At 43.1% G+C, this 17,110-nt stretch overlaps 1 protein-coding gene across 13 annotated transcripts in view; it reads right to left on the bottom strand.

The window, feature by feature from the left end:
* Positions 1 to 17,110, bottom strand: part of CADPS (calcium dependent secretion activator) — a 455,401-nt gene that overhangs the window by 72,125 nt on the left and 366,166 nt on the right. For 8 of the 13 annotated variants that reach the window (XM_070390905.1, XM_070390906.1, XM_070390908.1 and 5 more), the window contains 3 exons: positions 12,346 to 12,492; positions 8,875 to 9,030; positions 5,026 to 5,173 (listed from right to left, as the gene is read on the bottom strand). In XM_070390905.1, the coding sequence (XP_070247006.1) occupies positions 5,026 to 5,173; positions 8,875 to 9,030; positions 12,346 to 12,492 (451 nt within the window). The remainder of the gene's footprint in view (positions 1 to 5,025; positions 5,174 to 8,874; positions 9,031 to 12,345; positions 12,493 to 17,110) is intronic. The other 5 variants (XM_070390909.1, XM_070390912.1, XM_070390915.1 and 2 more) reach the window with 1 other exon arrangement.

Here is a 17,110-nt window from a genome sequence, read left to right on the forward strand (position 1 = left end):
TATTGATTCCAGAGAGAGAAGACAGGAGAGAGAGAGAGAGAGATCAGGAGAGAAAACATTGATTGCTTGCCTTGGATATGAACCCACATGGAATGGGTGGGGATTGAACCCACAACCTAGGTATGTTCCCTGACCTGGCACTGAACCTATAATCTTTTTGGTGCACAGAACGATGCACCAACCAGGTGCCACCCAATCAGGGCTATTAAAAAATCAGGGTCAAGTTTTTTTCCTGGCAGTCCTGCTCTCAGAATCATTGATCTAGTTTGAAGATGTACTGAGGGTCTAGATGTAGAAACATTTTGTCAACTTATAATTGCAATTCCAATATAATTTGTTGAAATTCATAAAGTAGAAAGCAAGGGTAGGGGGAGATGGTCTTATTGCTCCGTCATCTCATTTTACTTGCCTTTTAGTTGACTAGAGAGAGAGAGAAAAAAGCAAATGGTGGTGTTGCACAGTCCTGATAAACAGAACCCACGTTGGCTCTGCTGCTAACTTCACCAAAGAATTTACTAGGAAGTGGCAGAAATCTAGGGCTAAATGCAAACACTATCTGCAGGGTTCTGTGCTAAAACACAGAAAGATGTCAGAACAAAGGACCCCAGGAATGTTGACAGGGCTCCCAACTCATTTTTAGGTCTTGTGATAAGATCCTGAGTCACACCCTCACCTGCCCTCACGTGACTGCGCCTTCTAGATTCTCTTTGGATCACTATAAGTGATTCACATTTATGACATTAATGATGAGACTTAACTCAGAAAAGTTAGCTGTTGGCAAAGATAATATAATATGAAATATTAAATGAGAAGCTTCTAAACAAACAAAGAACATCATTGAGAACAGAAACATTCTCTCAAAAAACTTAGCTGAAATGGCAAGCAGAGCCAAGAGCATGTTCCCTATGCATCACTCACGAAAGATCTCGGCACGATCTGTCCTGAGGAGTTAACAGTGTCTTTTCTGAAAGACAGACAAGCTTTCTCTTCCCTCCTCTAAGGAATCCAGACGGAAGTATATGGAGACACGGTGGTTTGGGGAACCTCTAATTGCTCTCATGTTTTCCATGCCAAAGTTGGCCCTGACTCCTCCCAGGGTACTCCCACTGTCTCTCCCTTTCGCTATCTATGAATATACGAGTATTATCACCACTCCTGTCCACATTTCTTTTATTCTGCTTATTAAAAAGTGGGTTTTTAAAAAAATATATATTTTTATTGATTTCAGAGAGGAAGGGAGAGGGAGAGAGAGATAGAAACATCAATGATGAGACAGAATCATTGATTGGCTGCCTCCTGAATGCCCCACACTGGGGACCAAGCCCACAACCCGGGCATGTGCCCTTGACTGGAATCGAACCCTGGACCCTTCAGTCTGCAAGCCAACGCTCTATCCACTGAGCCAAACCAGCTAGGGCTATAACAATGTTTTGATATGCTTATTCTGCTTCTTACTTCTAGAGGAAATTTGAGTATGTCATTTCTGTTAGTCTATTTCCTCATTTACTCATCGGGGCTAGAATTATCCCTGTTGTTAATATAGAAATCACTACAAAGTAATGAAACAATGCATGGGCACATGGTTTGGAAACTTAGAAGTGCTACAAGGCAATATTACTGCTGCCGTAACCAATGATTAGCATGGTAGTTACATGTGTGTATTTCTCTAAACTCATCTAAAACCTACATACTTTGTTGTATGTCAATTATAATCTCAATGAAATAAAACCCACTTTGGAGGGATAGTAGGGCAGGGTAATATCTATTCTGCTTATTATGTAGCAAAGGGGTATTTATCTAAGTAGCCTTCATTCTTACACAATTAATTACCAAATACATGGATTTCTTTTATCAGTTTCTTCCAAGACTTATTTGATTGACTTTTCTGGAGCAACAGTGAGTACTCTGCCTTTACTCTGCTCTTTCTCAGGGGAGTAATTGTTCCATGCAGATGTGACGCTCCAGGAAGGAGTATAAATACTACCAGGTATTGTTTAATTATCATCCTTCCCCACCCCCTCTAGATTATCTTATCACAACATTTTTTGCAGTCAGATGATTTATCCAATTTGGGTACAAAGAGCGCTCTTTCTTATTTTTGCATTTTTTCAGTCCCTTCTCCTGGCCTTCTTGGATTGGCTTGATAATAATAACTAATAATAATAATTATAATAATAATACATTATATTCCGGGGCCCTAGATCATGATATAGCAAGGGAACTACTAATCTTCAATGGCATGGAAAGTTTGGGAAGTTTACTTTTGCTTCTAATGAGCTAAGTTGCTGCAAATTCACAATCACACTGGGAAAATCATTCCACTTGACTCCCAGTGCTGCACATTTTGCCTTGTCATGGAACAGATTGTGTGTATGTTGTCTTTCTGTTAAGACCATCTGACCTTGGAAATGAGACGAAAACACTCTAGACCAAGTGAGAAAGTATTTAATATACAATTTCCTCTCTATTGGTGCTTTGCAAATTTTAATGAAAAAATAAATATTTAAGATGGAAAAGTATGGTTAACAAATGTTTCAACAGCTGCCTTTAGATGCTACTTTACCCCAGTGATGAAATTCAAGAAGTGACTTAAAACTGGAGAATCTATTCTAAAACTCCTTGAGGGCATTGGAATCCAGGTGGAAACAGGCATCGGTAACTAGATCTATAATAGGAGTTCAATATCAGATACTCACAAAGTGAAAACTCAAAAAAAAAAAAAAATTAAACGTTCATCTATTCTCCCAATTTCAGGATGTTCCCAGTCATCACCTTTGGCCAATGTCGTTCTAACTGTTCAGTTCTACTTTGGAGATAAATGTCCCCATTCTAGAAGATGGGAAGAGTTGACGAGGGACCATTTGCATGAGACTTCTCACTGAAGTTCTACTCAAGGTCACAGCCATGGAGCAAGGTCCCTCAGAGGACTTATTTCCTATCATATATTTCCAACGGGGTCTTCAGTTTGGCCTGACAAACTTCCCGGGTCCCTTGAAATTGTATGTGAAAGTATTTTTTCCTGGGAAATGGCTCCATAAGTTTCCTGGAACAACATGTATAAATCTTAACATTATGCCAGATGAAAGAAGGCACAAATGCCACATGTTAGTATATTCCATTTATAAGAAATGTTCAAATAGGCAAGTCCTTATTAACAGAAGTAGGGGCTGGGGAGGGAGGGTTGGGGAATTATACTAATGGGTCCAGGTTTCTTTTTAGGGTGATAAGAATGTCCTGCAACTGATTGTGGTGATGGTTGCACAATTTTGTGAATATACTAAATGCTACTGAATTGTATACTTTAAGAGCGCATTTTATGGTATGTGAATTATATCTCATTTTAAAAAAAATAAAGCTCCAAAGAGAGAAAAGTTCAGGAGGAGAAGGATTCTGGAAGTCACTCACGATTCTTAGAGACCATCCAAGACAGGTTTTTTTAAGTGGGCTCTGTGAAGCCCAAGAGATGGTTCAGAGTCACCCAGAGAAATGTGAGTGGGTGATGCCCCCACTGCATCCAGAAATTTTATTCGTTTCACATGCTTGCCCCTCCCTTTTTCCTCCAGTAAGGTCTGAAGAACTGATTCTGCAGCTAAAAGCAGCCTGAATAAAACTAGAATAGTGCTATCATTTTACAGATGAAGAAACCGAGGCCCAAAGAGGCTGAGCCACTCAACCAGCTCTGGTGGGCAGCACAGCCCGGGTGAGACCCCCCCAACCAGGAGGCTGTCCCCAGCCCGAGCCTCCCCCAGGACGCTGTCCTTCCTGCCTGAGCCCTTCTCCACTCGGGTTTGGATACTGAACCTCCAGACCAGTGGTTCTTAAGGTGTGGTCTCCAGACCAGCCAGTGGCATCAGTATCACCAGGGGATTTGTTAGAAATTCGAACTCTTGGACCACACCCCAGACCTATTGGGAACTCTTGGGGTGAGACCCAACAATCTGGGTTTGGGAAGCTCTCTGATTAGCCTGATGCACTGAAGTTAGATCTGCTGCTCCAGATTGCTCACCTCCAGCAAAGGGAACCGGCAGAGAGAACCCCTTGCATGTGACCCAAAGCCTAGACCATAACCTCGGGGAAAGGTCCCCAACCAGAAAGTCACAAATGTGGCGGAGGAAGCTGGTCGGGGGGAAAGAAGCTTAAAGATGATCTTGCCAGGAAGAGAATACCACCAACCCACATTTAAAAATGGAAGGTGCCGAAAGAGAAAATAAATAACGAATAAGGAGCAAATATAATTTAGTAAAAAATTCTGAGCATGTAGGGCTGGTATCGAAAGATCTGATTTAGGAGCAATTTATGCCAATTGGCAACAACACGAGAGTTGCCAGAAATGTTTTTGCATTAATTCTAAATTGGTATATGAATATCTCGCTGGCGTAAGGCCATCAGAGGAAAATGATCACGATGGTCTTTAATCAAGCCCGAGTTGCTGTTGCTTTCTCCTTTACATTTTAAATACCACTTTGGAGCTGGAAACTTAGCAAAGGACTAAACTTTTGGTCAGGGAAGATGCACAATCAATCTCAGGAAAATTAAAGTCTGTGATTTCTTAAAAATTCAGAACCTGCTGCTGGCGACTGGGTAGCAGGGTGAGCCAACATTATAGATCCTGGAAGATGCTAGATTCGAAAAAGAGAGCTCTCCTGCCGTCCAGATGTTCAAAGTGATAAAATGCACTTCAAATGTGAAAATGACTTGCATTCTGGCAAACATCTGTTGGAGATACCAGCCTAATAAATAAGATCATCAAACATCATTGGACTTAGAGGAACTTAAGGGCCACTCCAACGCCAGCCAAGAATCACTACCAAGTGACCGGCATGCTCATTAGCACAAGCCTTAGACATTTACTTAACAAACGGACACCAAACATTCATCTGTGGCTTAATCTACAAATGTTAGAATATATTTCTGAAGTTAGCAGACTAGTGTAGATGGAAGGAATTTGTGAAGTTTTCTTCTACATGATCAATGGTGGGAGGGGGGGCTGTAAGGGAGGAGAGATCTATATATATATATTTTTACCTCTTGGCCCATTTCCATGCTGCAAAGTTTTGTTGATTGAGCTTTGGCATCAACCATAACATTAAACATGGTGCATATTGACTGTGGGACTCGAAAATCTGTTGATCGACTGGTTTTTTGCAGCTTAACTTCAAATGCAATCCTGGTTCTATTAAAACAAAGTAGGAAAAGACCAATTCAGCATTCAGATGGCAGCGGGAGGAGGAGACATTTTCTGAGAGGTCAGTGGAAAAGAAAATTGAAGGCTGTAATCAGTTTCAATCGACAATGACTTCACATGTGTTCTTTGAAAAATGACTTTCCCAGCTCAGGAAGGCCTATTCAGGGAGACAGCCACGCACACCCTTCTTTCTCGGCAGTGCACAGAACACCTGTAGCTTGGCGTATTTCTGTCTGTCGCTCACATGCTATGGAGAAGTCTAATTGCAGGAGAATGAATGAATGAACAAAAACCCAATTACAGCACGTGTAAGTCCTCTCACACTGGCAACTACCTACCTTGAATCCCTTCATTTATAAAAACCACCCCCCCCTAGCAAAAAAAAAAAAAAAAAAAAAAGAAAGCAGTTTCTAATCTTCACAATCTCCTGGTGGGGAAAAAAAATCTTAAATGACATTTATTGTTTTATTTATTTATTAATTTTATCCTGACTTTGAAAGAGGCTGAAATTAAAAACAACAACAACAAGCTTATTAGATTGCTTTAAAGACTAAAAAATGAGATGACTACCTTTGCGGAGGAGAGTGAAATTAGGAGAGGTGGTAAGGGGGGGGACTTCCACTATGCTTGCTTGTTTGTTTGCATTGCCATGTCAATGCTTTCTTTGGCAATAAAGAACACATTATACTTATAAGTAAAAATGTCATGCCATACTTCCCACTTCAAGACTTGTGTAATGGTGGAGATTTACTGTGACATCATTCTGACTTAGGTCAAACTATGATCCCAGCAATGTGCTAACTGCTCCCGGAAAAGCTCGGTTCGACCTGGCCAGCTGGTGCTACAGGTGTGAGATTTAATCCCTGATATCAGCCTGTAGAGGGGCCCAGTTATGGTTTGAAAGGTTTCAGAGAAGCAGGTCACATCCTCATCACATGTCTTTAGAGAAAAGCACCTGGTTAGTAAGTGGTTTTACTAAAGGTCCTTTGTCCAAGGCATCTTTTCAGCATTGTGCCAGGTCAGGTTCTAGAGATCGCGCAGCCCCCAGGAAGGCATCGCTTTAAGAGGCATTTGTAGCAGTTTCCTAACAGTGAAGAGAGGACCACACAGCTAGCTAGCTCGGAGAGGGTGCCAGCTTGCTAACACACCCTGGGTGCATGGGAAGCCAAGTATAATTTCTAAGGTTGGAAGCCCAGCTCTTAAGCAAACTACTAAAAAAAATGCCTTCAAACACTCCTATATATTATATGATCATGTTAAAGATAAATGTATCTTGGCTTCTGAGGACTCGGTGCACTGATGTAGCTTTCTGATCACGATGATCATTTTAAGCTAAGCTGCAAATACATCACGTTCTGGTTTTGTGCAAAGGAGGCCTGATGGGGACTGAGTTGGACAGGTCCCTGTGCTGATCTTCTCAGGCTCACTGGTCAGTCCCGGCCCAACTTGAGACAGGGAAATGCTAAATTGATTCCTTACAATGAATGAAGTAACCATCTGCTTTCCCAGGAGAGCTGCTCATAGCCCTTACAGCGTGGGGCTGTGAAAACAGGGAGCCGAATGCAAAATTAATATGACCAAGAGGGCTCTACGGGGCCAAAAGGCAGGAATGGAGAGGTCATTTAATCCAGCTGATGCTTTTTGAGGGCAGAGTTAGGGCACCATGTTGTGTGTGGAACAAGGCGCCTGATGTAGACTAGACTAGAGGCTCTGTCAGGTTCACTAAGTGGATGATATCATCAAATAAGTTATTTCAATTTCTTAGAAACTTGGCAATGAGGAGTACCGATTGACTTCGGTGTTGCCTATTTACATCCATGAAATCATGTCCTTATTCTGTTATCCTAGAACAGGGGCCCTTTATTCTGTCCCAAACAGTAAAGCAAAGGTTCTAGGCTTTGCGAATGTGGGCTCTATGTCTTAAAACACCCACGGACTGTTTCATGTCTTGCCCTCTGACTCTGGCTGTCTGGGGACGATATTTCCACTCATGTTTGCTCTTGTCTGGTTTGTGCTTAGACTGGGGCCTTAACTGGAAGGGACACCAGGGTCAGGAGTACATGTGCAGGTGACCAACTCCTAGTAATAAACAGTTACTTAACAGCTACCATGTGTCAAGCATGATGCAGGGACCTGGGACGGGCGAGGAACTCAAAATGAACAAGATACACTGCCTGCCTCTGAGGAGCTCACACTCTCTGAGTGGCTGACCCCTAGCCCATCTATATGTCATCTCCTATTACTTATTATCTATGCAAAAGACTGGCTCTCCAGAGAAGGGCACTCGTGTCTTTCTGTACAACAGCGTGCACAGCTCAGAAGCGAGTGGGCCTTCATTCTAATGCCTTACAGTCCCAGGGAGCGTTTTGCCAGAGGAGCCACTTTGACAAGCAGTTTTTGTGTGAAATGGTTTAGCCATAGGAGAAGATTGGCTTTTCCTAAAATTGAGACAGACTCTGTAGGAGATGGTGAGAGTCAAAACCCTCAGGAAACATTTTGACCTTGGGGTTGAGACATAGGCCTGCCTTTGATTCCAAGAGTGGGAAGAAAAGGACGAAGCGCAGGACCTGGGTCACCGGGACTTAAGTTCCTGAGGATTCTCCATAGCACGTTGCTCTTCCTCTAATTCCTGCCAAGAAGCTCACCTACCTGTGACTATGTCATTTTTGCCTTCTGGTTCCAGTTTTGATGCTATTGCATCCCTTTTCTTTTTCCAAGATATAACACGATGAACTCAGAGCACTCCCAGCCAAACCCAGTCCCTCACTCCCACAACTGGTCCATCAACTAAACTACACAACATCTGGAAAGCCAAGTGGCCTGTGATGCTTGCCGTCTTTTTTTTTTTTTTTTTTTAAAGAGGAATAATAATGGAATTGTTGGGAACTGGCAGAAGCACTTGGACAGGTGTCTGGGGATAGACAGGGTGATGATAATGGTGTCACATCTGAGGCTGTGTGGATACAGTCACTCCATGAAGGAAGGGTTCAGTCCTTGGTACGCTGGGAACGCAGTCCTGTGCCTGCGGAGAGGAGGAGCTCAAACAATTCCTGGAGAAAGGATGCACGCTGTTCTCCTTTTCTTCTCCTTGCCTGCAGAACAGTCACCTGGGGACTGCAAGTGCAGCCTTCCCACCCCAATCCCACATCCCACGGGGACAAAGCAGGCAGCATGCCCTCTTGGTGATATCTAGTTAGATTTTGCACAGGACATCTAATAGCTGGCAGGTAGTACAGGCTCGGTTCCCATGTACAGAATGAATGATGCTGCTCAGGTCCTGCCCACATGGCTGGAAATTCCCTAGATTCCTGCTCCTGCACTGGAGTCACTGGCTCAGGAATTGGATGTGCTTCTTTGATTTCCATCTAGCTGCCCACCATGCATACATTCCTACATCTAAAATATGTTTACTAAGTATTTTGTGCCAGATGCTGCTAGATATCAGAGATATAAACAAGAACCGACATGGAGCCCTTCCTATGGAGCTCAGTGAAATAACAGCCACGTTGTTCGCTTGGGGCAGGTGTGGGGCAGGTGAACAGAAGCTGGACTTGGGTGGCCACCACTCCAACTGACATTGATAAGCAATCACTTTCTCAAAAAAACTCCAAGTTATGGCCAATCAGCCCTGCCCTGGGCCAGTGTGTGGTGGGAAAGGCGTGCAGAGACCGCCCAGGCGCCGGGCTTACCTTTTGACACAAGATTCTATCATGTCACTTGCCATCAGCTTCAGCCGTTGCTCCAGGTGCTTCCCAAACTCTTCCTCGGGCCAGTGTAAGTCCCGAATGAAGGTCTGAAGGGCATCGAGCTTCCAGAACAGATCCTCCGAGGTGCCTGATCCGTTGCTGGCAGGGTAAAAACAAAAAACCAAGAGTCACCCACTGGCCTTGGGCTCTGAAGAGCTGACACAAAGACAACTGGGACTAGAAGGCTCGAGGCAAACAGTAGCTTCAACATACAAAACGACGCGTGTTGGCGGTGGAGGTGGGGGCATTCTCCACCGGCAGATTTTGAGTTTTACCATACATGACCTAGGCGGCTTTGTTCAGCCAATTATTCAGACCAGTGAGAAGTCCGAGGGACGTATTGCCCCATCACGGCCAGGAGAACAGTGTATGGTAAAAATCAGCCTTCTTTTAATAACCACATTAACACATGTGATGATTCTGATGAAGGCCACGAACCAGAGGGGGAAGTAAGTCTCAACAAATAATAACTACATGGCAACATGCAGTTATTAAAATTCGGGCTTCATGCATTTCCCCAGCTCCCCTCCAGATGGAGGCCTCTTGGAGACTGCACAGACTTGGAGTTTTAAAGGGACAGTGCTAACAAAGTGGTGAGCGAGGACCTGCTTTCTCTCTTGAAGAGCTGGAGAGAAGTTGGGGTGACTCAAATGGAGATGAGTCCACCTGGATACCTTGAATCCATGCGTCTGTTCAGATTGGTCATTATTCCAATAGACCAGCCCGTTGCATAGGCAGCCCCAGGAGGAGGTTGGGGGTGGGGAGGTGAGTGGACAAGAGATATTTGCAAAGCTTGTTTGTTTGTTTTTTTTTAAACCATTGCACCATCTTACCCAGTCCAGATGGAGGAATTGGTCCTGATTCCTTTCTGTACAATGATGTGTAAGAAACTTTTACCTGGGGCCTCCACGGAAAGCCTGTGTAGGGGAAACGCTCCATCTCTCACCCTCTTGCCCTTCTCTGGCTGGCTTTCTCTTTTGTAACAACCCCATTTGGAGCTCTGAGGGGTGGCCACCTCCCACCCCCTTCCTCGCATACCACTAATGCTAACACAGTAATTTATAAAATGTCCAACACACCATGCATTACCACTTGTTCTGACATCGTCTATAGAAACAGATGAGAGTGAGTGTTTCTATTGTGACAGATGCCAGCTGCATTGAATTAATGCTTCAGAGAGAAATATAGCTAGTGCATAAATGCATACACAGCTACTGCGGGGGGGGGGGGGGGGGGGGGCGGGGGTGCTCCCAACATGCCAAGAGGGAGCCTACGGCCTCGACCAACAGGGACATGTTTTCAAGGACAGACCAGCCTGAGGTCAGTACGTAGACGTATCTGACACGGAGGAGCAGGTAACATGGAGACACGACCTTTAAATGAAAGGTGGCAAAGGAGGAAACTGGAATTATGAAAAGATATAGAATCAGGCATTTCCTGGTGGGCGATTGAGAAGCTAGGCCTTCTTTTCAGATACTGCCATACGCATTGCTCCAAAGTGGGGGGACGCTTCGTTTCTCCGTGGAGGTTCAGCCTTCCCCCTTCCCCCATCCTAGGCTTGGGAAAAAGAAACCCCAACTTTGTCTAGTCTAAACCCCGTTTTGGAACTGCATGGTTGTATGTTTTAAATCATTAAGTACATATGAATGCAATAATTGGTATTTATTACAACAACATTTTGACACCCATCTGGTTTCAGAGTTTCAAAAAATTCTTCTAGGGTTTTTTTCTTTTTCTTTGAAGAGCTTATTATTAAGTTTTGACATGAGGAAAAGAATATTTTCTTTTTATTTTTAAGATAAACTGTTAATGTTAAGGCAATAGCACCAAGATTATTTTGATTGCTGAGCAGTTACCAAAATGTGTTCCCACTCATGCCTTAATTAATCGACAGAGACCATTATCTGCTTTATTACAATGTCTTGATTCATATCTTTTCAAAAACAATGTCACAGAGCATGCAGAGAAGAAGGTAAAAAGCTTTCAGATATTTATTTTTAATTATTAACAGATAATACCTAATCTAACTTTTAATATAGTCATCTTAGCATGAATATGACTTATGTGAATTTTTTTTAGATCTTTTCAGATATAAATTTTTAGAGATTGTGATTCATCTTTAAAAGAGAAACAGACACACTGACCCTGTGATTTCATTGTGAACTTGTGAACAAGCTCAGTTTTTAAAAAAAATATGGGCAGCATTGGAGGAGCCCAGTAGAGCAGTGGTTTTCAGATCCTGTGCTCTACCTGCATCACAGTGCAATGGAAATGTCCCAGGCCATCTTGACGGATGTGATTTCGAGGTTTCAAAACTCACTGCCAGTTTCAGATCATTTTTTATTCCTTTGATAATAACACTTCCCTTTGAAAACGTGCCAATTTATTCTTTCAAGAAAAAGCTTATCTGGCCTATAATTAGCTGTGGTCTAAGAAAAGGATCAAAGGGGGCACAGAATCGCGAAGCCTTATTTCACTTATTAAATCACGCACGTGGTTCTCATTTCATTTCCCTGAGGTGGAATTTAGAGGTGCTGGATCTTCTTCTTGCTGAGGAAAGAGAGGATTCGTTTCCAAAGCCTTGGGACAAATGGCGGCTCAGCCTCCATTCCCCTGACCTGCTGGCTGGCATGAAAGGGATGGCTCGGCCTCCAAGAAAACGAACCCCGCGTGGCCCGGCATTTGGTCAAGAGTTTCTACACTCAGACCACAGGGGATACCGCTACCAAAAAGCTTCATTATTTGTTTTTTCAGTCTTGCAGTCTCCCATTTAGAGACTTTGCCACCTAGGTCTCAGTGCTCAGTGCTACTCGATGACCTTGGAAAGTGTTGTTACGTACATGACTGGGGCTCGATCCATTCAGAAATTTTCATTTAGCCCTCAACATCCTGCTACTATAGCTTGCCTTTTGCTGACACCAGAAACACACTTTCTGGTTTAAACAGTCTCTGGGAATTATTTATTATTATTATTATTTTCAAAAAAGAAAGCTTCAGGTAGGTGTGCTTCCCTCTTAAATTTGGATCAGGCCAGAGATGACGGGTCAGCCCATGAAAGAGGTTTCCTGGACTATTTCTGGATGAATAACTCCTAAAGCCATGCCACCTGTATTAAAAATAAAACAAAACAACAAAATATGGGCAGGATCTTTTTGCAAAAGAATTCAGGAAGTGAAACATAGTCCTCAAGCATTCAGTGGGCGTAAGAAAAATTGTTAGTGCTGTATATATAGCAAACATCTTACAAACACGCCACATGCCAGAAATAAACAATATCGTCTCTGTATGATCAGCAAAATATGTCTAATTATCCCTCTCCATCTCTGTTATATGGGATGTATAGAAATAAACAAGACATATCCATGCCAAGATCACTTAAATTTAAATTAGATCTAATGTGAACTGAATACACACTCAGCATCATATATAGCAGCCATCCATGACGGTGCCGAAAAAGTAGGCATTTGTGGGATGCCTAGAGGGATGTTAACTGGTAGATTTGGTACTTTGGGAAGGTTCACATTGGGTAGGTTCACATTGGGTAGGTTACTGGTTAAACTCCTGTGGAAGAAACAGACAGAAAGAAAAAATACCATCACAGTGACAATGCAGATGAGGCAGAAGCACGCGACAGGTGTAAATAAATTGGCTACGTCCACAGCAAGACAACAGAGACACACTTCAGAAAGTAGCTGACGGATGGGCAGCGGTGGTGTGGCTCAGCAGTCAGAGAAAATGACAGAGTTTAATGGAGAAATTAACCACAGAGTGACCTAAAAGCGTGGACAGTCATGGACACCTCTCCACAATGATCACATATTTCAATGCCTTTGTGCTGGGTCTGCAGCTTCCAAATCCATTACCATGAGCGTCTAGAACTTGACCTGTGCTAGAAACGTGAAGTGCGTGGAATCCTTGGCATTGCTGTGGCTAAGGGTGCTGAGGAGTAACTGGGATGGAAAGAAAGGGCAAGCACTTTTATTTTTCTTACTTTTGTTTGTAACCTATTTTTGATGGGGTCACATTCCTTGGGTCAGATATTAGCTACACGATGTAACAGGAAATGTACCCACCAGGTGGTGGTGGACAGAAACAGAATTCTTTCCAACCGCTACTTCTGAAGACAGCTGTGTGTGCCATGGGGCATCTGAGTTGATGGCAAAGACGAAGGTATCAAGAATGACTGGCTTCAAATACTTTTACAGAACACTTGAAAACAATGGAAACTTCCCCTCTCAAATTAAGTCTAACTAAAATGAAGAAATATTTACAAATTACAAATTAAAAACACACACCCAAATTTAGCTCTTATAGTAAATTCTTTGGCCACAAGTGGATTTAAAATGTGGCCTCATGTTATAGTGATTGCCCTCAAACATGAGATAGAGACCTTAGAATGAACGGCGGTGCTCCTGGGGTGTTGAGGGGGGCTGTTTCTTGATGTGTGTGGTTGTTCTATAGGTGTTTTTAGTTTGTGAAAATTAAAGATGTATTTTCCTATAAGAAGTTAAAATTTAAGTTAAAAATGAATAAATCATTTAAAAGTGTGACTTTATAGAAGCTTTTTGTTGTCGAACGAAGATCGATCAAATGATGTGATGAAAGAGAGAGGAAGGGCTTTATGACTGGAGAGAGAAAAACAAAACAAATCAATAACCCCAACTCGAGTCAACCGTGCCTCTTCCAAGGACTGTGTCATATGCCGTCCCAGGCTGGCACCGCGTGCCTCTGTAGCGGCATTTTAAGGGTGTTCATCCAGCCAGAGTCACTGGCACGGTGGAGCCCAGCCTATGCATCTGAGAGGAGCCTTCCTGTGGAAGGAGGGTTGACAGCACTTTGGCAAAGGAGTTGAGGCTTTCTTTTTGGATCTTGCAGGAGAAGAGCGAGTTTGCCAAAGCAGCTCTGCCCCGGGCAAGCTGTGTTTGCCTAACAGAACTCTTGCAAGGGCTGGAGCCGCCTCTGGGCTTGCTCAGGGGGGCAAGTCAGAAAATCTGGCCCCTGTAGGCAGTCTGGGCAGGTGTCTCCCTTTAGAAACAAGTTCTTTCACAACGACAACATGGCTCGTAGATGGAAAAACCTAGAATGTAAATTGCCAACCGGCATTCTCTTCCTGAAGGGACACAGGTGTCTCACAGGTGTGTCCTTTACCCTTCATATGTGGGAAAACGAATTGTGCTTTTCTACCTGGGACTAAAGGGTGCTCTTGTGGAAATGGTCAAAGGAAGAAGCTAAATATGACAGTTAAGTAGAAGGGAAAATGGCACTTTCTGTTCATGTTTCTCTGTTTTCCTGGGCATTTGCCTTTGAATTCAGTCCCTGGTGGTTCTCAGTCTTAAATGCTGCCACGTAACAAAACCGTTGGCGATTTCCACTGAGACATGTGTAAGCCCACATAAGCACATGTGATCATTAGATGATGCACACACTGAATAATGATCGAGGAATTAGGAGAGCTTTAGAGATGGCAGTGTAGAAAGTTAAAATGTCAATTCTGAGCAAATTAAAAGTAGCTAGAAATGAATAACATACAAATGTATGCAAAAGCAACTTAATTTAAACACATTAGTGGATGGTGGCTACACAAATCAGAAATGAGCTTCGTCTTGCACACAAAAATTAAAAAATACTTATATTAATCAGAACATATTGTACTTGTAAAATATGACATTTTGGCTGGACTGCTGCGCTGGACTCATAAAACATTTCCTTCATGTGACATATTATAATGCTCTGCTTTCAGAAGGCTGAAGCATGCTTGATATTTCTGCTTTTAGCAAAATAATATCGTGCATTACTAAGGTTACTAATATTTCATTTGGATATTAATAACATATTAATAATTAGAGAGGCAATTCCAAGCATTAGATACATGTGGATCCGCTGATGGATATAACCAATTATTATTTTAGAGGGCCCGTTAGCAACTACCTAAAAAGTCCATCATGCTTCTCTGTGAGAATCATAATTGGATATCTCTGAATAGTAGAAGTGTGAATTGCAATCCTCACATCTGATACATGTTAAAAATTAGACTCATTCATTTTGGGGATGTGCTGAAAAAGGATCACTCCCATGCGTGTCAAAGGGCCCCGTCTCCGGAACATTGAATTAAAAAATTCTCATCTGCTCGCTCCCACATGGATGAAAGCAACAACTATGTGGGCACCTCATCATCTCTGCTGATGGCAATGACTAGAGCGAGAGTCATTCCTTGCTTCTGGAATTGATTATAATGGAGACTGGGTCTCCCTGCAGAGATGACATGGTTGGGTCTTCTCTCAAAGGAGCTTTAGGTTTATGGATGGGTTCGATGTAAGATACGGATGTCTTCTATGTTATCAGCCATTTGTTGCTGAATATATGTAATACATCTTGTCGTCTCTCGGTGCTCTGGACACGAATGTCTCTCTCTGTGCTTTTCTTAACTCTTATTCCTCCTTTGAGGCATGGGCACTTTGAAGTCTCAGAGTTTTGGGCAGTATTTATCAACCTTTTATTCATTATCATCATCGAACCTCCCGACTGCCTTCCCCATGAAAATTTAATAGCACTAATATACTGTATGTGAATGTATATAACAAGAGCAAGATATTTCTTCCCTCCCCCACTCCAAGAACCAATCTGCACCAGCTCCGGGAGCTGTAAAGCCCCCGTTTAGAATGCACAACCTGGAGAATAAAGTTTCAAACTTCCTGGGATTTTAGAAGGTCCCACACATTGCTCCAACCTTATTGCTTGCCTCCTTTATAATCCATGCTGGCCCAACAGGGCGTTGAGTTTCCATTGCACACCTCACTTGCCCCCATGTATCTACTTCTGCTCATGCCCTTTCCCAGCATCTCTGCGCCTCTTGAAATCCTAGGCTCCCAGCTGTTTATTTCATGACTCTTCAGCAGAAGTTCATCCCCTTCCAGGCTAAGCTCTTCCTTATGTGATTTGGTAAATACTATGGTGAACATTTAAAGTCATTTTTCTTGCATGCTTATTGCTCAGACCCAACTAGACTGAAATCCCTAACAGGGGGATATATCTTTTTCTTCCTCCTTTCCCACAGTTTTTCTGTTGTATCCTTACAATTTTTAGCCTATATGGTTCCCTAATAAAGGCCAGTTAATCAATAAATACTCACTGCACACCTATGTCCCAGGCCCTGTTCTAGGTGCTAAGGAGGCAATGGTGATTAAATGTGAATATGGAAAATCACATCTTCTAGAAGGTTAGTGTTGGAAAAGTCTTGGGAATTCAAAGTCTTTGGTTTTCAAAGAAAGATACTAAGGCACAGCAAGGTCTGCTGACTTGCCCAAGGTGACCCAGTACTTTGCTGGCAGAGTTGGGAGTCTGACTGCATGCCTACATCTTGTCTACTTCAAACAGGCCATCTACATATTGCTAAGGTGTCTTTGGTCTGACAGTTTGTTATTCATTAATATATTGACAATCTGGAAAATGATATTCTTTTTAAAAATAATTTCCATATGTATAGCTCAGACAGAGAGAGGGAAAGTGCATGTTGAGAAATTCAGATTTTCCGTGTATATACATCAAGAAGCAGGGTTCAGCTCTCCCACTCAGTCATCCCCGCCTGAAACAGGAACCACGACATCGTGATTCCCTGTGCCTGCAGCTGTTCACCTGCAGATCGAGAGAGGATCTGCCAAGGAGAGGGTAGTGCAGAGAGGGTACTAGGCTTGGCAAGCTTTGGATTAGACACTTTCTAAATTTTCTTCCACAGTGACTTGACTAACAGCGGACCAACTCTAAAGAGCTGGTGGAAATGTTGCCCATCTGCTAGTTAGGACCGAAAGCTGATCCTCAGGGCTGCCGGAGGGCTGTGCACACCTGTCCCGCTTGGGTGGTGGCCCAGTGACATTTCCTGACGGAGACCTTGGAGGGGGCTCTGGGCTCCAGCTCAAGCCTGGCCTGGAGAGGCTGTCTGTCTCCAGCTGTGGCGAGCAGCTAAGTGCTAATGTTCTCCGCCCGAAACACAGAGGTTCTAACCGTGACTCTCTCTGGCTTGATGGGAACAGCGATGAACCTCCCTTTGTTCTCCTTGCAGAGGTGGAAGGCCATCCCTCTAGAGTAGTGGTTCTCAACCTTCTGGCCCTTAAAATACACTTCCTCATGTTGTGACCCAACCATAAAATTATTTTCGTTGCTACTTCATAACTGTAATGTTGCT

The sequence above is a fragment of the Myotis yumanensis genome, unplaced genomic scaffold (assembly GCF_028538775.1).
Source record: "Myotis yumanensis isolate MYYU_CA2020_CCGP unplaced genomic scaffold, mMyoYum1.0.hap1 SCAF_14, whole genome shotgun sequence".
Classification (NCBI taxonomy): domain Eukaryota; kingdom Metazoa; phylum Chordata; class Mammalia; order Chiroptera; family Vespertilionidae; genus Myotis; species Myotis yumanensis.